The 23,902-nt window shown below is 44.1% G+C and overlaps 1 protein-coding gene across 3 annotated transcripts in view; it reads right to left on the reverse strand.

Moving 5' to 3' along the window:
* GFM1 (G elongation factor mitochondrial 1) overlaps window positions 1–23,902 on the reverse strand; it is a 174,113-nt gene that overhangs the window by 123,142 nt on the left and 27,069 nt on the right. For all 3 annotated transcript variants that reach the window (XM_029615162.1, XM_029615161.1, XM_029615160.1), the window contains exon 6: window positions 9,283–9,433. In XM_029615162.1, the coding sequence (XP_029471022.1) occupies window positions 9,283–9,433 (151 nt within the window). The remainder of the gene's footprint in view (window positions 1–9,282; window positions 9,434–23,902) is intronic.

Consider the following 23,902-nt stretch of genomic DNA (forward strand, 5'->3'; position numbering starts at 1 on the left):
CAGAAATTAAGAACAACATGGTCCACACTCTTGATCCCTCCTTCCCTGCCCCGAAAATGAACGCCACCATCACTTTTATGAAAGTTTGAGGCACTGTCACCAAACCGAAGGGGGGAGTCCAAAATTAAAAATGCATTCCTAGCACCATGAACCACAGAAACTTCTGATGTTCCACACGTTTGGGGATATGCAAATAGGCTTCTGTCAAGTCCAACAACGCCAGAAACTCCCCTTTGCAAACCGCTATCATCGTCCGCAATGTCTCCATGTGAAATCGTGGTACCCACAATGCCGTACTGACCTTCTGTAGATTGAGAATGGGCTGAAAGGTGCCTTCCCTCTTGGGAACCACAAAGTATACCAAGTATCTTCCTTGTCCCTGCTCCTTTGGAGGAACTGGGACAATTGTGTCCAGTCATTGCAGGCTCTGCAACGTCTCTCGAACCACCTCTTGTCTGACACAGGAGATGCAAAGGGACATTACACATAGGCTTCTCTAATATGGCAAGAAAATTTTTAAGTATAGCCTTCTCTTATCACTTCCAGAACCCACTGGTCTGATGTGATCTTGGTCCACTCTTCGTAAGAGAGGGCTGGTCTCCCTCCGATGGTCTCCTAGGAAGAGTGGACCAGCCTGCCTTCATTGGGAAGTCTTACCTTCCCCTGCCCCTTGACCGGAACTGTCCCAGGAAGGTCTACGTGCCCCCCGAAAGGATTGCTGCCTTCCCAATTTCTGCTTCTGCACTGGAGCATTCGAATTTCTGCTGGAACGAAATCTCCTCGGATCCTGAAAATAAGATTGTGGCAGAAAGGTCTTCTTGCCGACCTTCTTATCCTCGGGGAACATATTACCCTTCCCCCAAAATGCTTCAATTAACTGCTTCAGATCTTCTATCAATAGTAGTTTTCCTTTGAAAGGGAAATTACATAGCTGCGACTTAGACCAAACATCCACCAACCAATTACGCAATCACAGAAGTCTCCGGGACACCACCGGAGACCATGTTCCTGGCAGCATCCTGACCATGTCATACAACGCATCTCCCGCCTAGGCCGCCCATGCTTCCAATTGGGCTGCCTGCTTGGCATCAGCTGCAGGCACCGCTGGGACAGATACCTTCTCCTGCGTGTTTTGCATCCAGTGCAAACATGCCCACTGCATTAGACTAGCTCAGATCGCCGCTCAAAGCTGAGACATCAAACATCTTTTTTATTTTAAATTTCTTTTATTCATTTTTAACCATATTCAACTTTAGCTGAAATACAACACAGAAGAAGATCAAGCTCTATGGTTTTATTCTGCCCATAGGTTCGTACCGTTGTTCAAACCACAACAAAAAGCTTAAAAAAGTTCCTTAAAAAGCTCCATTGGCTCCCAGTCAAATTCAGAATCCTCTACAAGCTTTTATCAATCACCCACAAAGCCATTCTCAACATCGCTCCGCTGGACCTCTCGACCCCCTGCAATTTCATACTTCTGCCCGTCCTCTTAGATTAGCGCAAAGAGGCACTCTCAGAGCACCTACAATCAAAACCTCCTTATGTAAAAGAGCTCTGTCTGCCGCAGGCCCCAAACAGTGGAATTTGCTTCCTCCTGACCTTAGGCAGGAACAATGCCCTATTACATTCAAGAAGAGACTTAAGACGCTACTGTTCAGACAAGCCTTCCCATAACCACTCGTCCTGGCCACTACCTCCAAGGACCCACCCTTCCCAAGTTGGGATTCCTAAGCACATCCTTTTCCGCTGCCTAAGCTATCCAGTATATGCATTTGACATTCATTAAAGCTATTGTAACCCGCATACTCTCCATTCCCTCCACCTTTCCAACCCCTCCCTCAGATTCTTCCTTTTCACCCCAAAAAGCCAACTCTTTCGGCTCTTACCCGTTTGATACGTTACATTTTCCCCTTGCTTAAGTTATATCCAAGTTTTTTTTTCTCCTCCTGTTCTATGTAAGACAATTTTTGTCACTGTCTGTTTATGGTTGCAATGTAAACCGGAGTGATAATTAACCCTGTTATTTGAACTTCGGTATAGAAAAAGTTATAAATAAATAACAATAAACCATCAGTTATCCTCCCTTTCCTCCCCCTCTAGGTAGCACAGTTCTTGTTGCCACTTCTTCAGCCTTTTTACTCTGGTTACAGGTAATAATGTCATCAAGTTAATAATATTAAGAATTAAGTTCCTTGCTCTATGCGGTAAAGATTATATGTATAAGTTCCAAACTAGCAAAAATGTTTTTATTTAAGTCCGTTTTTTCCACATATTTTTCACAAAGGCACATATGATGGATTTGATTCCTCTATTGAGTAATTGTTGGTGGATTTTCACTTAACCAGTTTTGCAATATAGTTTTCTTGGCTAAAACCAGCACCTTGTGTATCCAAAGCCTCAAATTCTTGTCCCACAGCAAATCCACTTATGTTATCAAATAGTTGAAGTGGTAATTCTACACTTGTGATCTTCTGAATATAATTTACCATCCGTCCCCAAAACAGACTAATAGGATAACCCAAAATCGATGACCTAAAGCTCTGGACACCATCTTACATTTAATGCACGTTTCATAAGTTGTCAGCCTCATTTTACATGTCTAGAGATATAAATGGTGCATTAAAAATTTATATTACATTTCTCTCAGGGCATTACTACACGCATTTCAAATCCAAGGTACCCCATGTTGAAAAACAGGGCTATCTGTTCCAGGCAAGAAATGCCCATTACCGAGTACCGGCAACAACTGCAATACTGAATTATTTAACTGAAGCATTGAGCATAAGAATCTCCAAGCACAGACTAAAGGGGTCAACAAAAAACTGAGTATTACCTTGAATGGCTGAAGGCGAATGTAAAAAGAAACCCAAATTAAGCAAAGAAAATCTCTCTTGTTCCATTTGTGAGGGGTTGTAAAATTGTGTACCCAATATCCAATCTGCCACATGTTTGAGGTTGCACACCATATCGTAAAGCCTCAGATCTGCTAAACCCATGCCCCCTCGGTCTCGCCTCCTAGACAATTAGAGTAATACCATCATGGCTTTGCATTTTTCCACAGAAAGCTTTTCAATAGCTTCTCAAAACTGCTGTAATCCCGATGGAACAGGCTATCATCTGAAACATATAGAGCCACCTGGGCAACACAGTCATCTGAAAGAGGTTCACTCTGCCTGAAAGAGATAATGGGAAGTCCTGCCAATGCTGAAAAAGCATTTTTGTGGAATCCAACAGTCTGAAAATTCACCTTATATAATTTGCCAGGATCAACATGTAATGTTACTCCTAAATATGTGAAGGAATCCATCATCCATCTCATTGGGAAGTTATCCCCCCAATTCTCTTGTACACGTCTCCCAAGTAGGGAGTGCTTCACATTTTTCTAAATTTAATTTTAACCCAGCCACTTTACCATAATCTGTCATTTCTCCTAATACAGCTTGCAGTGAATTTTTAGCATCTATGTGCAGCAGGATGTCGTCCACAAAGACTGTAATTTAAAACCAGCACCTGATTTTCACATCAAAAGGAATGCCCTTAATCAGATTGTTAGTTCTGATTTTCATGAGAAGGGGTTCTAATGCTAGGATAAATAGTAAAGGGGATGGCAGGTACCCCTGTCTTACTCCCCTACTTACGTAAATGGGAGTTGAGCTGTAACCATTAACTGAGACATACACTTATGGACTGTTAACAGGTGGGAAAGAAAAAAAAGGGAAAAAATGGATAAAGTGCATAGCTTGCTGGGCAGACTAGATGGGCCTGGAATGCCCTTCCGGAGGAAGTGGTGAAGTCTAAAACTGTGAACGACTTCAAAGGGGCATGGGATAAACACTGTGGATCCATCAAGTCTAGAGGGTGTGAATAAAGAGGAGGCATTCAAACACTGCACGGAACAGCAGTAGCCACAGAGGCATTCACGGAGCGGGATGCCAGTGGCCAGTAGTTGGTGTTCCACCTTCACGGAGCGGAAGGATGGAGGGCTGCTATCTCAAAAAAAATAAAATAAAATAAAAACAAGGGTGGGTAAGAGTATGGGGTAAGGGTGTGGCCTGCTTGTTACAGCGGTTGCTACCCCTAATTGATTAGGGCTGGAGGGTACTGGAAGCCAATAGTAACAGGTGGGAGAGAAAAAAAAGGGGAAAAAAATGGATAAAGTGCGTGGCTTGCTGGGCAGACTAGATGGGCCGTTTGGTCTTCTTCTGCCGTCATTTCTATGTTTCTATGTTATATAACAGTTTCAAAACCTGGACAAAATAGATTTCTAGCCCATGTTAAACAAACTCACTCCTCCACATCCAGACTCAGCATCATCGATGGTATCCACCCATGCCTAGTGTTCTCTAGTGATGCAATAATTCTATGCATATTTTTAATGGGATAACGGCCTTGTACAAATCGTACTTTCTCATCCCTAACGAGAGTAGGTAAGATGTTAGCTAAGCGATTTCCAATAGCTTAGTATCAAAGTCCAATAGCGATATTGGAAGATAGGATGCTGGAGAAGTTGAATCTTTACTCCCTTCGGTTGCACTGTAATGGTGGCTCGATTAGGAGCTAGTGGGAAGTGACCCAATTCAACCAAATCCTTGAACATTTTCCCCAGCAGAAGTACTATTTTCTGGGATAGTTTATAAAAACTCAACGGAGAACCCATCCAGGCCTGGAGCCTTCAGTAACTTAGTTTCTTTAATGCCCTGCATTCTCTCTTTTAATTGTAAGGGCTGGTTTAATTTCAACAATCGATCTGCATTTATATGCGGCAGTCTAATTGACTGTACATAGGTTCTATTGTCTTGTGGATCTCCCAGGGCTGTTGTATATAAAGCTTGGTAATAATTCCTAAAAAGACTGCACTAATATCTTTTCTCGAGTTGACCATTGCACCTGCTTCATTTCATAGCATTGTTACATACCAGGTCTGTGTCCAATTTATTGTTAGGGTAGCCAAAGATTTGCCCACTGTGTTTCCATCTTGATAAAATTTATACCTATAATACATGATTCCCTTTTTAGCTTTCTGGAGTAATGATGTATTTAAAGCTAAATGTTGTCAAGAATTTCTCTATTAACTGTGTTCGGAACTTGCTCATATCTATTTTTGTCTAAATGTAATTGTTTTTCTAGGGCTAGGACACTTGCAGGAATAACTTTTTTTCTTTGCTGCCACATACAAAATAATATAACCTCGTAACACTGCTTTAGCAGTGTCCCAGAATAATATGAGTGTTTCTTGATGTATCCCATTAATGGCAAGAAAAAGGTCCCATCTTTTCAATAATAGTCCCGAAATGCCATTTCTTTATAAAGATATCTAGGGAAGCTCCACATTGGACAGGCATCCTCCGGGCAAAAGCCTTCCAAGTCCACCCATACAGGTACGTGGTCTGAAAGAATAAACGGACCAATTTTGAGTCCAAAATCCCGAAGAAAGTGTTACGTTTTAGGAGTATGTGTGTGGGATATGTGTGTGAATTCTCTTTCCAAGGGGTGAAATATCCTCCACACATCTATTAAATTTATGTTCGAGCAGAGATATAGTTTATACCCTTATCTGAAGTTGTCCCAGGGTTTATTTTTGTGGAGGAGCAACCTAATCGGTTATTGACAACATAATTAAAATCTACTCCCAGTACTATGGGTACATTTCCATATGGCAATAATAATTTCACTATTTTTGTGAAGAAAGAATGCTCATAACTATTTGGGGCATATATGTTACAAAACACAATAGGTTTCCCATGAAGAAGTCCTTCTCCCACCAAGTAACTTTCCTCATTATCTGTAATCATTCTGCTATCTTGAACTGATGTTTTAGCAATTAAAATTGCTACCTCTGCTTTATGTGAACCTGATTGAAAGGAGTACACTTTCCCATGTTCCACTACATCCAAGTGTCTCTCTTGAATCATTGCTATTTGTTCTTTTCACCTTTTTAATGCTCGTAGCATTTTATACCTTTTTGTTATACAGCCAATTCCTCCCACATTCCAAGTAGTGCCTCGTAGCCTAGATGAAGTCATAAAATTTGGGCTGTCTATGTTTTGATACACAAACCAGTTAGAGCCCCCCAGCCTACGCTCCAACATCTTATACGTAAACCCAAAGCACAATTGTGGCCAGTCATGACATATTAATTGATGGATATCAGTATGGCTCTCTCTCATTTCCCTCAACCACCCCGAATTTTCCCTTCGCCCCTCCCCATCCTGCCCCCTCTTCCCCCCATTCAAACTCCCCTGGTTATACCCTAAGGTTATAACCATAACACACACAATTCGCTCAAACCTGAGCTGGAGGTAACATGATTTAATTATGTTGGGGCCCACTGCCCCTGATATCTGTAAGGACAGCTACAATTGAAATTGAATAGTTCAATTTTAAACAGTACTGGGAAGAAATAGCATGCATCCAATAAAATGGCAAAACCTCATGTTAGAGCTTTGATGTTCACACTTAAAGCGGTTGAACTCAAAAGTTAGATAAGTGGCCCTTTACTCCATTGTCTCAGTCTTCTCCAGTATCGCCCAGTCAAAACCTGTAGTTCTTTCACAGTATCCAAATTGAGCCAAACAGATGAGCAATGTGCTGTATTATCGCTAATCTCTCATTTTTCTCCCTGTGACTCTGGTGTTTTCAGGCGAGTACAAAAAAATGTCTTCTGCCTCTTTCACAGAATCAAACATGTGATTGGCATTATTGTAGGTAACTTTAGCCTTGCTGGAAACTGCAATACAAAACATACTTGTTGCTGCACTAATTGAGAGCATGTGGAAGCAAAAGCTTTCCTCTTTGCAGAAACTGCAGTGGAATAATATACAAAAATTAACACCAATTGCCCCTCATATGCCGGCTCTCATTTCTAACTATGTTGCCGTAGCACTTCCTCTTTATTCTGAACGTTTAGGAATCATGCTATCATGGGCCTGGGTTTCCCTTGACTCCTTCCGTGTGTTCCCTGGTGGTGCACCCGCTCTATATTGAGCTTCTCTGGTATCGCAGCTAGGTTTAGCATTGCCAGTAGCCACACTTCTAACGTTCCAAGTAGATCATGATCACCAGTAGTTTCAGGAAGGCCAATAAATCAAGGATTGCTCCCATGAGAGCAATTTTTGAAGTCGACCACTTTAAGATCTGTTTCCACTGCCTCGGATTTAAGTGCCGCCATTTCTTGCTCCAGGGCCTGCACTCGTTCATCTACCACGGTTAAGATGCGTTTTAACATCTGTGAGTCGCTGAGAATTATCAGTAAGAAACATTTGTACTTCATCAAATCTGGCATATATTTTATCTAATTTAGTGTCCATTTAGTGGCTAAAATGTTCGCAGTTATATCTCCCACTTCTCCTCCATCTGATACTGGTGATGGCGGATCACCAGGGCAACCTACCATTTTGCTTTCCCCAGGCTTGGTCCTCTCTTTCTGTGGTATTTTCGTTGCCATCCAGATCACGAAATGGTATAAAACTACCATTTGTCAACTTATCTTTGCTTTAGCTTTCACCCGGTATCACTATTACTAGCGATCATAAACAGAGAGCAGATGCAGCCCGATATTGGAAGTGGGGCCCTGGAGCGATCAAGGATCATGTCCTCACGCTCTCACATCACATGACCTTTGCAAACATCCTTTTTAAATGAAACTCCAACCTCCAGTCCTGAATATCCTTCAATGCAGCGGACCCTGCCACCAAGATGGTTGTCTTCTTGGTAACCGCTGACACCACCGCATCCAACTTAGGTAGCCTCAAGAGCTCCACGGTCTCTTCCGGCAAGGGATACAACTTAGCCATTGCCTTTTCTACCTTTAGGCCCGATTCAGGAGTATCACCTTCCCGGACAACCAACATTTTCACCTTCTTTGGTAAAGGGAAAGTCTTTGGTGGTCCGTGCAGGCCATCCAGGACCAGGTCCACCCTTTCATTGTCAGAGTCCTCCTGTTTGACCTTGATCCCCAGCTCGTTCAAAACATGGGGATGAGGACACACGTCCTCCTTTTGGAACAAGCACACCACCCTAGGATTGTCTCCTTCTATGAAGGGCACCCCTTCAGGATCCAACAAAACCTTATCTACATCAGGCATGCTGTCCTTAGTCACAGTGACCAAGCTGTCTGGATTACTCCTTCGTTCATCCCCTGGATTCTCCTGTAAACCATCCAAGCCATCTGAATCCTTCAAGGTCTCCTCCTCTCCTGACAGCCGGGCAAGTCCCAGGAGACGAAGAAGCCATCCAACAGACCATGCTGGCTTAGTCAGTCTAGGCTTTTTAGCTGGGTCTGGGGACTTCTGGGAAGATGGATGTTTGCTTCCTGCTCCCCTTTTCGCCAAATAGGCCTTATGGAGCAGCAAGACAAAATCTATGGAAAAAAACCCTCTGCTTCCTGGTCCTCCCCTGAGGAACAACCCGCAAGAGATAATGGGGAGAGGAGTCCTAATAATCCCTTGCAACTATCTGCTTCTTGCCCCCTGGACTCAAGATGGCTACAGTTTCTACACCCCCCTCCCCCAAAACGGGATTTGTCGATCGGGTGAGGCACTTGCTTCCCTTTAGTCTCCGTAGAGGATACCTCTTCTCTGGAGACACAGCTGGGGCATAATGATGCTGCATTAAGACGAGATTGCCTCCCCCCCTCGGCCCGGCACACTTTCCCACACTGCATGGCCAATGCCATTGCCAAACCGGTAGTGCCGCTTTCGCCCAATGCCATGATCCACTCGAAGCATAGCTCCCTGCCGACGGGACAACACCTACTTGATACAAAACCCCAGGTCACCGGCACTGCCTTGAAGCCCAGAATATCTTCTCAACCCTGCCGCTTGGCTCCTGAAGGCCAATCAGCCCTGCACCGTTCGCTCCTTTTTTTTATTTTTTTTTTTAAACAGACTGCAGGTTTGCACCTCTACCATCTGCTGGAGGCAGAGGAATACTGAGGGACTGCAGGTGGCACTCTTGGTTATGTAGCAGTACCGGAAACGTTTTTATTCTATATCTCCATCTCTGGTAGGGATGCAAGCCCACTTGTCTGGACTGATCTGGAATATGAACAGGAATACCCAGCATTTTATCTGGAGTTGCGGGGAGTTTATATAAAGAAAATAACTGGGGGAGGGGATGAAAGGTAAGTGTTCGTAACCTCAACTATTACTGTTTCACAAATTTTCCTCTTCCACTACCCTCCTGTTTTGATACAAACTAAGTGTATGGCTATGGTATGACAACTTCTTCCTTGAAGACAGAAACAAGACAGAACTGTCGGCCAGACCCTGCCACAACACACACCTTCAGATCAGCAGTGCTGGGAATCTTCTCCTCCAGGAACAATTCACCAAGCTGCTCATCAGCATTGACCACACATTCGATCAGCTCTTGCCGCCTGTCTGCTGCCTCTGCCCTGAAGTCTGCAGGGATTTCATCAAGCCTGACAGTCTGCCTGCAAACACCAGAAAACAGTTAATTCCAACTTTTAAACATACAGATTAATGTTGTCATCAGTAGTATTCTTTTAAGCAAACAAAAGGAAAATTGGTTCTTACCTGCTAATTTTTTTCCTGTAAATACCACAGATCAGTCCAGACTCCTAGGTTTTGCATCTCTGCCAGCAGATGGAAGCAGATAAAGTTTTACTGAAACTGTACATAACCTAGTGTGCCACCTGCAGTCCTTCAGTACCCAAGCCAAGATAAAGGCACCACCAAATAAACCTAAATGAAACCTTTCTCTCCCAACAAGCAGGAGGAAGGTCAATTGTCCAAACTGGAAAACTTGTTACCCCAACATAATTTAACAGAACAGCATTGAAGACCTCCAACAATTCTGCATTATATACACCCAACAGAATGAGTGGAAGACTCTCCCCCTACTATTTGGGTGGTCTCTAGACTGATCTGTGGTATTCCAGGAACAAAAATTAGCAGGTAAGAACCAAGTTTCCTTTCCCTGTACGTACCCAGATCAGTTCAGACTCCTGGGATGTACCTAAGCTCCCTCAAACTGAGTGGGACCTTGAGAGTCCCGCTCGCAGAACACTCTCACCACAATTAATGGAAAATCGAAGCTACGACATCCAAGCGATAATGCCTGATGAAAGAGTGTAGGGAACTCCAAATAGCTGCTCTGCCAATCTCTGCATCTACACTTATTGGGACTCTGCCCAAGAGGTTGCCGGAGAACATGTCAAAAGAGCTCTCAACCCCTCAGACACAGGGCAACCCTTACAAATATAAGTCGACCCGACTTTCTCTTTCAGCCACCGTGCAATCGTTGCTTTTGATGCTTTGCCTCCTTTCTTTGGACCACTGCAGAGTATAAGGAGAAGAACAGACTTATGGAAATCATTAGTAACCTTAGCACTTAGAGAAGATAAGGCCATCGCGGAAAGATTAAATGATTTCTTTGCTTCGGTGTTTACTGAAGAGGATGTTGGGGAGGTACCCGTAATGGAGAAGGTTTTCATGGGTAATGATTCAGATGGACTGAATCAAATCACGGTGAACCTAGAAGATGTGGTAGGCCTGATTGACAAACTGAAGAGTAGTAAATCACCTGGACCGGATGGTATACACCCCAGAGTTCTGAAGGAACTAAAAAATGAAATTTCAGACCTATTAGTAAAAATTTGTAACTTATCATTAAAATCATCCATTGTACCTGAAGACTGGAGGATAGCAAATGTAACCCCAATATTTAAAAAGGGCTCCAGGGGCGATCCGGGAAACTACAGACCGGTTAGCCTGACTTCAGTGCCAGGAAAAATAGTGAAAAGTGTTCTAAACATCAAAATCACAGAACATATAGAAAGACATGGTTTAATGGAACAAAGTCAGCATGGCTTTACCCAGGGCAAGTCTTGCCTCACAAATCTGCTTCACTTTTTTGAAGGAGTTAATAAACATGTGGATAAAGGTGAACCGGTAGATATAGTATACTTGGATTTTCAGAAGGCGTTTGACAAAGTTCCTCATGAGAGGCTTCTAGGAAAAGTAAAAAATCATGGGATAGGTGGCGATGTCCTTTCATGGATTGCAAACTGGCTAAAAGACAGGAAACAGAGAGTAGGATTGAATGGGCAATTTTCTCAGTGGAAGGGAGTGGACAGTGGAGTGCCTCAGAGATCTGTATTGGGACCCTTACTGTTCAATATATTTATAAATGATCTGGAAAGAAATACGACGAGTGAGATAATCAAATTTGCAGATGACACAAAATTGTTCAGAGTAGTTAAATCACAAGCAGATTGTGATAAATTGCAGGAAGACCTTGTGAGACTGGAAAATTGGGCAACCAAATGGCAGATGAAATTTAATGTGGATAAGTGCAAGGTGATGCATATAGGGAAAAATAACCCATGCTATAATTACACAATGTTGGGTTCCATATTAAGTGGTACAACCCAAGAAAGAGATCTAGGTGTCATAGTGGATAACACATTGAAATCGTCGGTGCAGTGTTCTGCGGCAGTCAAAAAAGCAAACAGAATGTTGGGAAGTATTAGAAAAGGAATGATGAATAAAACGGAAAATGTCATAATGCCTCTGTATCGCTCCATGGTGAGACCACACCTTGAATACTGTGTACAATTCTGGTTGCCGCATCTCAAAAAAGATATACCGTATTTTTCGCTCCATAAGACGCACTTTTTTCCCCCCAAAAGTGGGGGGAAAATGTATGTGCGTCTTATGGAGCGAATATAAAAAAAAAAACCAAACAAAAATCTAACAAACCCCCCCCCCCCCCGACTCCCCCAAGACCTGCCGACTTAATTTCCTACAACCCCCCACCCTCCTGACCCCCCCCCCCAGACCTGCCAAACATCCCTGGTGGTCCAGCGGGGGTCCAGGAGCGGTCCGGGAACGATCTCCTGGGCGTGAGCTGTCGGCTGCCAGTAAACAAAATGGCGCCGACGGCCCTTTGCCCTCACTATGTCACTGGGACCGACCGCTGCTATTGGTCGGTCTCAGTGACATAGTGAGGGCAAAGGGCTGTCGACGCCATTTTGATTACTGGCAGCCGACAGCCCAAGCCCAGGACACCGCTCCTGGACCCCCGCTGGACCACCAGGGACGTTTGGCAGGTCTTGGGGGGGTCAGGAGGGTGGGGGGTTGTAGGAAGTTAAGTCGGCAGGACTTGGGGGGGGTCAGGAGGGTGGGGGGTTGTAGAAAATTAAGTCGGCAGGTCTTGGGGGGGGTCAGGAGGGTGGGGGGTTGTAGGAAATTAAGTCGGCAGGTCTTGGGGGGGGTCAGGAGGGTGGGGGTTGTAGGAAATTAAGTCGGCAGGTCTTGGGGGGTCAGGAGGGTGGGGGTTGTTAATTTAAAGGGTTGGGATGGGGGTTTTTTTTTGGGGGGAGGGGTTCCCAGAGAAAGAAAAGTTTTCTGATCTGGGGAGTGGACCGAAATGGCCCTCCCCAGACCCGAAAACAAAATGGAGAGAAAAAAAAAAAAGCTATGCACTCCCCTAATTTGCTCCATAAGACGCCCAGACGCAGAGCCGGTTTAGCACAATTTTTTTTTTTTTTTTAGTTTTCCCCATCTGAATCCTAGGTGCGTCTTATGGTCAGGTGCGTCTTATGGAGCGAAAAATACGGTAATTGCGATGGAGAAGGTACAGAGAAGGGCTACCAAAATGATAAGGGGAATGGAACAACTCCCCTATGAGGAAAGACTAAAGAGGTTAGGACTTTTCAGCTTGGAGAAGAGACGACTAAGGGGGGATATGATAGAGGTGTTTAAAATCATGAGAGGTCTAGAACGGGTAGATGTGAATCGGTTATTTACTCTTTCGGATAGTAGAAAGACTAGGGGGCACTCCATGAAGTTAGCATGGGGCACATTTAAAACTAATCTGAGAAAGTTCTTTTTTACTCAACGCACAATTAAACTCTGGAATTTGTTGCCAGAGAATGTGGTTCGTGCAGTTAGTATAGCTGTGTTTAAAAAAGGATTGGATAAGTTCTTGGAGGAGAAGTCCATTACCTGCTATTAAGTTCACTTAGAGAATAGCCACTGCCATTAGCAATGGTTACATGGAATAGACTTAGTTTTTGGGTACTTGCCAGGTTCTTATGGCCTGGATTGGCCACTGTTGGAAACAGGATGCTGGGCTTGATGGACCCTTGGTCTGACCCAGTATGGCATTTTCTTATGTTCTTAACCTTCACATAACACAAAAAAGGTTACCGAACCACCAAGAGCCTAGGCTAGGAGAATTCCATATCTGTCAAGGATGGAAGCTCCACTGCCTAAGAAGGAATGCTTACATAAGAACATAAGATATGCCATACTGGGTCAGACCAAGGGTCCATCAAGCCCAACAGTGGCCAAATCAAGTCATAAGTACCTGGTGAGTACCCAACCATTAGATAGATCACAAGCTACTATTGCTTATTAATTACCATCATAGCAGTTTATGGATTTATCCTCTAGGAAAATATACAAACCTTTTTTTAAACCCAGTTACACTAACTTCTTTAACCACATCCTCTGGCAATGAATTCCAGAGCTTAACTATGTGCTGAGTGAAAAAGAATTTTCTTCGATTTGTTTTGAATGAGCTACTTGCTAACTTCATAGAGTGCCCCCTGGTCCTTCTAATATCTGAGAGAGTAAATAACTTGTCCATGTCCTTTCATTATTTTGTAGACTTCTATCATAACCACCCCCCCCCCAACCCCTCAGTCATCTCTTCTCCAAACTGAACAGTCTTAACTTCTTAAGCCTTTCCTCATAGGGCAGCTGTCCCATTCCACTTATTTTGGTCACCTTCTCTGCACTTTCTCCAGTGCAGCTATATCCTGTTTGAGATGCGGTGACGAGAATAGCACACAGTATTCAAGGTGCGATCTCACCATAGAGCGATACAGAGGCATTATGACATCTTCCTTTTTATTTTCCATTCCCTTCTTAATAATCCCTAACATTCTGTTTTCTTTTTTGATCGTCACAGCACACTGGACCGATGATTTCAATGTATTATCCACTATGATGCCTAGATCTCTTTCCTGGGTGGTAACTCCTAAGACAGAACCTAACATTACATAACTACAGCAAGGGTTATGTTTCCCTATATGCATCACTTTGCACTTGACCATATTAAATTTCATCTGACATCTAGAAGCCCAATCTTCCAGGCTTGCAAGATTCTCCTGCAATTCATCACAATCCGCTTGTGATTTAATTACTCTGTATAATTTTGTGTCATCCGCAAATTTGATCACCTCACTCGTACTCCTTTCCAGATCATTTATAAATATATTAAAAAGTACCGGTCCAAGTACAGATCCCTGAGGCACTCCGCTATTCACCTTTTTCCACTGTGAAAACTGACCATTTAATCCTACTCTCTGTTTCTTGATATTTAACCAACTTGCAATCCACAAAAGGACATCACCTCCTATCCATGACTTTTTCGTTTTCTTAGAAGCCTCTCATGCGGGACTTTGTCGAACGTCTTCTGAAAATCCAAACACACATCTGCCGTTTCACCATTATCCACATGTTTTTTCACCCCTTCAAAAAATGTAGGACAACTATTTCACATCAAAAATAAGTGTAACACACAAAGATTATGTATCTTATCTGTGAATAGTACCTTACAGGCACACCCGGTCACGACTGTTTTCACTAAACAATCGATTGTATTATTTAAGATATTGTAACTGAACCTATTGTGGCACCTTTTAGAATGTACTATAGTACACATCTCACCTACTTTAATTTATGTGCCTACATGTAAACCGTTGTGATGGTATATAACTTAGCAACGGTATAGAAAAGATTCTAAATAAATAAATTAATTAATTTGTGAGGCACGACTTCCCTTGGCTGTGTCTCATCAAACCACAACTATATAAATGTTTTGTGATTTTATTCTTTATAACAGTTTCCATGATTTTTTCCGGCACTGAAGTCAGGCTCACCAGTCTATAGTTTCTCAGATCACCCCTGGATCCCTTTTTAAATATTGGGGTTACATGGGCCATCTTCCAATATTCAGGTACATCAGATGATTTTAATGATAGGTTACAAAGTTTTACTAACAGGTCTGACATTTCATTTTTTAGTTCTTTCAGAACCCTAGGGTGTATACCATCCGGTCCAGGTGATTTACTACTCTTCAGTTTGTCAATCAGGCCTACATCTTCCAGGTTCACCATGATTTGGTTCAGTTGTTCTGAATCATCACCCATGAAAACTCTCTCAGGAATGGGTCTCTCTCCAACATCCTCTTCAATAAACACTGAAGCAAAGAAATTGTTTAATCTTTCCACGATGGCCTTATCTTTAAGTGCCCCTTTAAACCCTTGATCATGCAACAGTCCAACTGACTCCCTTGCAGGCTTTCTGCTTCAGACATATTTAAAAAGTTTTCATTGAGAGTTTTTGCCTCTATGGCAAACTTCTTTTCAAATTTTTTCTTAGCCTGTCTTATCGATGTCTTACATTTAACTTGCCAATGCTTATACTTTATCCTATTTTCTTCTGAAGGATCCTTCTTCCAATTTTTGAATGAAGATCTTTTGGCTAAAATCACCTCCTTCACCCTCACCTTTTAACAATGCCGGTAATCATTTTGCCTTCCTTCCAACTTTCTTAATGCATGGAAAACATCTGGTCTGTGCTTCTAGGATTGTTAAAAAACAAACAAACAAAAAAAAAAAAACAACTATGCCCACGCCTGTTGCACACTTTTTACCTTTGTAGCTGCTCCTTTCGGATTTTTCTAACTATTTTTCTCATTTTATCAAAGTTCCCCTTTTGAAAGTTTAGTGCTAGAGCCGTGGATTTACATACTGTCCCCTTCCAGGCATTAATTCAAATTTGATCATATTATGATCACTATTGCCAAGCGGCCCCCACCACCGTTACTTCTCTCACCAAATCCTGCACTCCACTGAGAATTAGATTTAAAATTGCTCCCTCTCTCATCTACTCCTGAACCAATTGCTCCATAAAACTGTCTTTTATTCCATCTAGGAACTTTCTGTCTCTAGCACGCTCTGTTTCACTTACCCAGTCAATATTGGGATAATTGAAAACTCCCAGTATTACTGCACTACCAGTTTGGTTAGCTTCCCTAATTTCTCTTAGCATTTCACTGTCCGTCTCACCATTTTGGCCAGGCGGATGGTAGTATACTACTATCATTATCCTCTTCCCCAACACACAAGGGATTTCTACCCCTAAAGATTTGATTGCACATATAGTCTCATGTTGGACTCTATGTGATCCCGGACATAAAGTACCACCCCGCCTCCCAGATGCTCCACTCTGTCATTGTGATATAATTTGTACCCTGGTATAGCACTACCCCATTGGTTATCTTCCTTCTACCACCATCATTCACTGCTACACATTCTAATTCTCCCACCTTAATTATTAGACTTCTGGCATTAGCATACAAACATTTCAAAGTGTGTTTTTTGTTTGTATTTTCATTCTGCTTTTCAATTGACAGGGATAAATTGGAATCTTTTAGCTCACGTGAGTTTTTAATTATAGGCACTTGGACTACTTTTCTTATTATAGGAACCTCTCTGTTGGGATGCCCTAATTCTAATGCTTCATTAGTATCCTTTGAAGATACCTCCCTCTGAACCACACGCTGCTGAGCAACTCTCAGCTTTCACCTTTATTCTAGTTTAAAAGCTGCTCTCTCTCCTTTTTAAAAGTTAGCGCCAGAAGCTTGGTTCCACGCTGGTTAAGATGGAGCCCATCCCTTTGGAAAAGACTCCCCCTTCCCCAAAAGATTCCCCAGTTCCTTACAAAACTGAATCCCTCTTCCTTGTACCATCGTCTCATCCACGCATCTGCCTGCCTCTGGGGAGCTGCGCGTGGAATAGGGAGCAGAACAGAGAATGCTACCCTGGAAGTTCTGGATTTAAGCTTTCTACCTAAGAGCCTAAATTTGGCTTCTAGGACCTCCCTGCCACATTTTCCTTTGTTGTTGGTGCCCACATGTACCACGACAGCCAGCTCCTCCCCAGCACTGTCTAAAATCCTATCTGTATAAAGGTAATTAATTTAATTTATTTATTTAAAGTTTTTGTATACCGACATTCATTAAGAAAACATCACATCGGTTTCCATGGAACAATAAGTAGCCAACAGGGCTTTACAATGAAACTGATAATAGAAACTGGGGAGAGGGGAATATGAGTTTTGTGTTTGTGAATGAACATTAGCATTTTTTTTTTACGTTTAATCGGGGAATGAAGCCCATCAATATTCAAGAACTAATATTTACATCCACTATTTAATATTTCTAATATTAAATGTAATGTAACTTCTGGGGGGGGGGGAATCTCCCAGTCAAAACCCCCCACCACACCAACAGCAGAATCATGCTCAACTTGTTCAAATAAGGAATTACTTGTACACTCCACTCACTCACACCAGCATTCATTCCATCTAATCTAGACAAACCCCACTCATAACGCCAATCATCCATATACTCACAACTCCCAGTCATACCAAAATAAAACCCCTCAATGCTGAAATAGACTTTCCCTCAAAAGGAAGAGGTTCTCCGTTGCCACACTGAAGACTTTTCTATTCTTCTGCCCTCATCATGGAATTTTCCGGATCTCTTCACCAGTAAGGCTCTCCCCGAACCCACGGAGAATCAGGGAAACAATTTAGATGACCTCTGGAACTCTGTTAATCCTGAATAGAAATATCTCTCAAAGACCTTCAAAAGCTAGCACTAACTACTGCAAGCGCAGCAAACTCTGCTAATTAACTGATCCAACTTTTGAACAACGCTGGGACTGGCTGCATCATTCAGTATGCGGAGTAGAATTTCCATACTACCCCTGAATAGCCCGCTGATGTAGTTTGTCTCCATCAGGAAAAAGCAGGAATAGTAACAAACAAAAAAAAAAATCCTCCTCAAACTAGTAAATGATTCTTTTCAATTGAAATTGATTAAAAGTCTCTTTTAGCCTTCCAAGCATTGAATCATTCCAAGACTCACCGACCATAACTGCAAGCTTTATTTGAAAGATTTTATATACCGTTTATACACAAAATAGTGGACTAGTCGGTTTACAGGCTAAAAACATATATAATTAATAAAATAAAGAACAATATTTCATGAAATTAAATAGTAATAAAATAAAATGATTAAAACGTAAGGAAAATATAGTAAAAGGAAAGTATTAAATTGCACACAAATATATAACAAATGACTAAAATTATCAAACTAAGAGGAGAACAGGAACATCAATCTAGGTTATCGAGTCCAAAAGCACAGGTGCATAAGTAGGTTTTTAATTTTTTCTTTAAATCTTTCAGATTTGTTATGACTAAGTGAGGTTGGAATGGAATTCCATAACAGAGGACCAGCTACAGAGAAAGCGCATTGCCTGGGGATCTCCAATCTGGCTGTTTTCAAAGTAGGGACCTCAAGGAGGTTTTTGTCAAATTGATCTTAGATGGCGGCATGGCTGATAAAGGCGAAGGGAGGTACATAACCAGATGGATGATGGCCGCTTCTTTTTTGCCTGCCCAGGCTTATGTCCCGAAAGCTGATTCTCTGAAGGCTGAGCCTGGGTCCTAGATTGTGCCTCTCCAGAGAGCTGCTTAGCTAAATAGGCCTCATGCATCAACAGAATAAAATCTGTGAAAAAAGGCTGTGTGGACCCAATAATTGGACCGGCTGAGTGGGCTCAGCAATAGGGTCAACAGGAAAATCCTCCACTTCAGAGCCCCCATGTTCCTCTCCGAAGCCTGAAAACACCAAAGATAACCTCAGAGGGGAATCCCACCCCCCACAGGCACTGAAAAGGCCGCCCGATATTCCAAAATGGCCGCCATTCCCACGCCAACAGAGAGAGAAACCTCGGCCTGCCGGAAACCCCGACGCGATTGAGGAACACAGGCGAGCAAACATTTTCCCTTTGATGCGGTGGCAGGTCTTCCCGAAGTCCCTTCACTGCCCGACAAGCAGCCCCCGCACAACCCAGCCCAATTGAGCGATGAGCAAGACTAACTGTAAGCAAGGCAGACTGAGCCGTATGCCATGCAGCATGTGACCGCAACCGCAGTGAATCCCCTCAGCTACAGCCACCCACTGTCCTTGCTCTGCCACTGAGTAGAAGTGCCTACATATACCAGCTACCACAAAAGCAGGGAACCTTGAGCTTCCTTCCTCTTATTTTTTTTTAAACAATTTTACCCTACAATTTTACCGTACTTTTGTTCGCGCACCAGGTGCGAACAAGAGTACGTGGGATTTCAATAGATACGCGCGTAGCCGCGCGTATCCATTAAAATCCGGGGTCGGCGTGCACAAAGCTGCCCAAAATCGGCAGCCTGCGCGCGCCGAGCCGCGCAGCCTGCCTCTGTTCCCTCCGAGGCCGCTCCGATTTCGGAGCGGCCTCGGAGGGAACTTTCCTTCACCATCCCCTCACCTTCCCCTACCTAACCCACCCCCCTGGCCCTATCTAAACCTCCCCCCTACCTCTATCCCGAAAGTTACGCGCGCCGAGCCGGCTGCCACGCTCCATGTTCCGGTCCGAGGGCTGGTCCAGGGGCCGCTGTCACGCCCCCGAAACGCCCCTCCATGCAAGCCCCGGGACTTACGCGCGTCCCGGGGCTTAGGCTCGGCGCGCGCAGGGGAGGTTTGGGGTAGGTTTTTGGGGGGGGGGGGGGGGACGCGCGTATCTTACGCGCGTACCCCTTTGAAAATCTACCCCTAAGCATACTTCCCTGCTTTAGGCTGGAACACAGAGCTGCAAGTGGGAACAAGCTCCTTCCAAGCTGTTTCACAGTAACTCAAACTGCCTCCTGAAGGCAATCTGGACCACCAGATCTGCACCCCAAGGAGCTAAGGACCAAGCGTACTAAAGGGTCACCAGCTCGTCTGTCTCAGACCAGGGAGAGGATGGTTCCACCAGGACCCAGCAACCCCCTGGGAGGAAGACTCTCTCTCCTCCCCCCCCCCTTTTTTTTTTTTTTTTTAACTCCGGAACTGCAGGTTTTGCACCATCTACTAAAGACAAAGAAATATTGAGGGGACTATAGGGGGCACACTAGATCAGTGGTTCTCAACCTTTTTTTTTTATTAGAACACACCTCAGAGATGATGCGCACCTGCGTGACACACTGAACATATGACCATAATGGGACTAAATATAAGCATATGCTCTGCATCCATAAGCATCCCCCGCTTCCTTACAATGGGTGCAGAGCAGAACTAAGACATTTCCCTGTATAACTCATACAAAAAAAGATATTCTGATTCTGGTGACATCTTAATAACAGCATGACAAACTCCCTCTACTATCAGGTGCATTGTAAAATAATACAAACAAACCCCACTCTGTACATGTCTATCAAACCTGCCATACCGCAGCCATACCTCAGCAGCACTAACTCCAAGAAATGGAAAAGCAATAGCCCTACCCATGAAAAGGCAGCAGTTCATCACCAGTGCAATATCATATTGAGAAAATACAACAAATAAGGCTGATACAAACCTCTAGTAAAGTACCTCATCTCAGTCACATGCAGACCTGCCTTCACCAAATATAGAATAAAAGACCACAAATTAAGGAAAATTGGTTCTTACTTGCTAATTTTCATTCCTTTAGTATCACGGATCAGTCCAGACTCCTGGGTTTATGCATCCATGCCCCATGCAAGCAGATGGAGACAGAGAAAGTTTTACTGACACTGCCTCATAAGCCCCAGTGCCACCTCAGTATAGATCTGTACCCAAACAGAAAGGAGAAAAGACCCATGTAAAAAAACAATGCAAACATATTGCAAAACTATGAAATGTATATCAAACAGAACTGAATTCATAAACCAAACCAGAGCTGAGCGGGCGAATCTCCACCTCTTAGAAAATGGGCGGGTTATGGACTGATCCGTGGTACTACAGGAACAAAAATTGGCAGGTAAGAACCAATTTTCCTTTCCCTGTATGTACCTGGATCAGTCCAGACTCCTGGGCTATACCAAAACCCCCTACTTAGGGTGGGACCTGGAGAGTCCTGCTCGAGGAACACTCTCAGAAAATGAAGGATAACCAGAATCTCCCACATCCAAAAAATAATGTCACGCAAAAGTATGCAATGACTTCAAAGTCACTGCTCTGCAAATCTCCTGAGGAGACACCAACTGCGCCTCTGCCCAGGAGGTAGACTGCGATCGCGTAGAATGAGCACGTAAACCATCCAGAATTACCTTGCCGGCCGTAACGTATATGGAAGCAATTGCTTCCTTCAACCAGCGTGCAACAGTAGCTTTAGAAGCATTAAAACCTTGTCTCGTGCCGCTCCACAAAACAAAGAGGTGGCTGGACCATCTGAAATCATTCGTCACCTCGAGATAGATGTTTGTCGAGCTCTATTGCGCTAACAGTTTGAGCTCCTTCGCATGTGGAACGGAAACATCGATGGATGGAAAAGCTGGAATCTCGATCGTCTGGTTTAAATGAAAAGCGTAAACCACTTTAGGTAAAAATGAAGGCACTGCCTTCAAAGAAACCCCCAAATCTGATATCTGAAGGAAGGGATCCTGACAGGACAACGCTTGTAACTCCGAAATCTGCCTAGCAGAACATATCTCTACTAGAAAAACTACTTTGAGTGTCAAGTCCTTCAGCGTCGCTCTCCAGAGAGGATCAAAAGGCGCCACACACAAACCTCTGGGAATCAGATTAAGGTTCCAGGAGGGATAAACTCTCCTCACTGGAGGTCGCAAATTTCTCGTTCCCCTTAGGAACCTGATAACATCCGGATGCACCAAAATAGTGGAGTCCTCGATCTTGCCACGGAAAGAGCCTAAGGCCGCCACATGAACTCTAAGGGAATTGGGAGACAAACCTTTGGCAAAATCGTCTTGCAGAAAGGACAAAACATCGGGAATGGAGGACGCGGATTCTATGAGTAGCACACCAAGTCTTGAACACCTTCCATACGCAAACATAAGCCAGATTAGTGGACTTCCTCCTGGCTTGCAATATCGTGGTGATGGCCAATTCCGGACAACTTCTACACCTCAACCTCCGCCTCTCAAAAGCCGAGCCGCTAGACAAAAGTGATTGAACTGGTCTGAAAATATTGGACCTTGATGAAGTAGGCCCGGCAGATGACCGAAACGAATCGGACCGTCCAACACCAGGTTGATGAGATCCACGAACCATGGATACCACGGCCACTCCAGAGCAACCGATATCACTTCTCTGCGATGTTTTTCTATGCGACACAACACCTTGCCCACTAAGGGTCAAGGAGGAAACACAAAGTAGAACCCCCTGAGGCCAAGGCAGAACCAAAGCATCGATGCCCTCTGCCCCATGCTGTCGACGTCAATTGAAGCAGCGAAATGCTTTGGCATTTTGATGTGTCGCCATTAAATCCTTGTGAGGGGACCCCCAATGTTGCCCGATGAGCAACATCTGACAATTCCCACTCGCCTGGATCTGAGTCCGATTTAGGAAATCTGCTTGAACATTTTCGACCCTGGCTATGTGAGATGCAACAATCCCCTCAAGATGGGATTCCGCCCATTGCATTAAGACTCGCGCCTCTCGGGCTACTGCCTGACACTTGATGCTGCCTTGCCAATTGATATATGCCACTGTTGTCGCATTGTCGGAAAGAATCTTCACTGACTGTCCTTACACTACTGGTAAGAACTCCCTCAAGGCTAGACGGACTGCCCTGGTCTCCAAACGGTTGATAGACCACGCAGATTCTCTCGCAGACCAGAGACCCTGAACCGAACAATGCTGACAAACAGCTCCCCAGCTAGATAAGACTAGCGTCTGTAGAAACTATCACCCAGTCCGGGACCTCGAGATTCACCGTGCGAAGGAGATTGGGAGAGTGGAGCCACCAAGTTAGACTGTCTCTGGCTATGCCCTCGAAGGGCAACGGCAAGTGAAATTCCTCCGAGATCGGTTTCCACCATGCCAAAAGCATCTTCTGCAACTGCCTCATACGGAAAAACCCACGGAACCAATTCCAAGGTTGAATTCATGGAGCCTAGAATCTATAAATAATCCCACACCTTGGGATCTCACAGGTTCAACAAATCGTGGATCCAATTCTATAAACTGAGCACTCAGTCTTCCGAAAAATAAACCTTGCCGAGATGAGTGTCGAACCGAATGTCCAGTATTCCAAGGACTGAGTCAGAGACAAATGACTCTTTGCCAGGTTTACTACCCAGCCGAGGGACTGAAGAACCTTGAGAACTCTGCTGACCGACTGAAGACAGATGTGGCTCTCTGTCTGAAAGGAAGGGCCCAAAATTGAAAATGCTGGCCCAGCACCATAAAGCTGAGAAAGTGCTGGGAGTCCAGGTGTATTGGAATATGCAGATAGTCTTCCGTGAGAGCCAAGGACGCCAGAAACTCCCCCTTGCGAATAGCCGCTATCACTGAACACAAGGTTCGGAAGCGGGGAACTTTGAGAGCAGCATTTACCTTCTTCAAATTGAGGATGGGCTGAAATGTGCCCTCCTTCTTTGGGACTACAAAATAGATGGAGTAGCGACCCGTGTGAAGTTCTGCGGTGGGAACAGGAATCACCGCTCCCAAGCTCTGGAGACACACTAGGGTCTCTTGCATCACCAACTGCTTGCTCACTGGACCGCAGGAGGAAATTAGAAAAAGATCACGAACAGGCCGAGCAAAATCTAACACGCAGCCATTTCTTATCACACTGAAAACCCACTGATCCTGCGTAATTTTGGACCACTTGCCGTAAAATTGCGTCAAGCAACCTCCTATAATAGGAACAACGGAGTGGGCCGGCCTCGCCTCATTGTGAGGACTTGCCGCCAGGGGCCGAGCCTCCTGCAGCTCCTCGAAAGGACTACCCCCAGGACTGACCGCGAGAATAAAACTGTCTCTGAGAACCTGAGGTAGGTCTTACCGGTCTTGATCTCCT

The sequence above is a fragment of the Rhinatrema bivittatum genome, chromosome 9, assembly GCF_901001135.1.
Source record: "Rhinatrema bivittatum chromosome 9, aRhiBiv1.1, whole genome shotgun sequence".
Taxonomy (NCBI): domain Eukaryota; kingdom Metazoa; phylum Chordata; class Amphibia; order Gymnophiona; family Rhinatrematidae; genus Rhinatrema; species Rhinatrema bivittatum.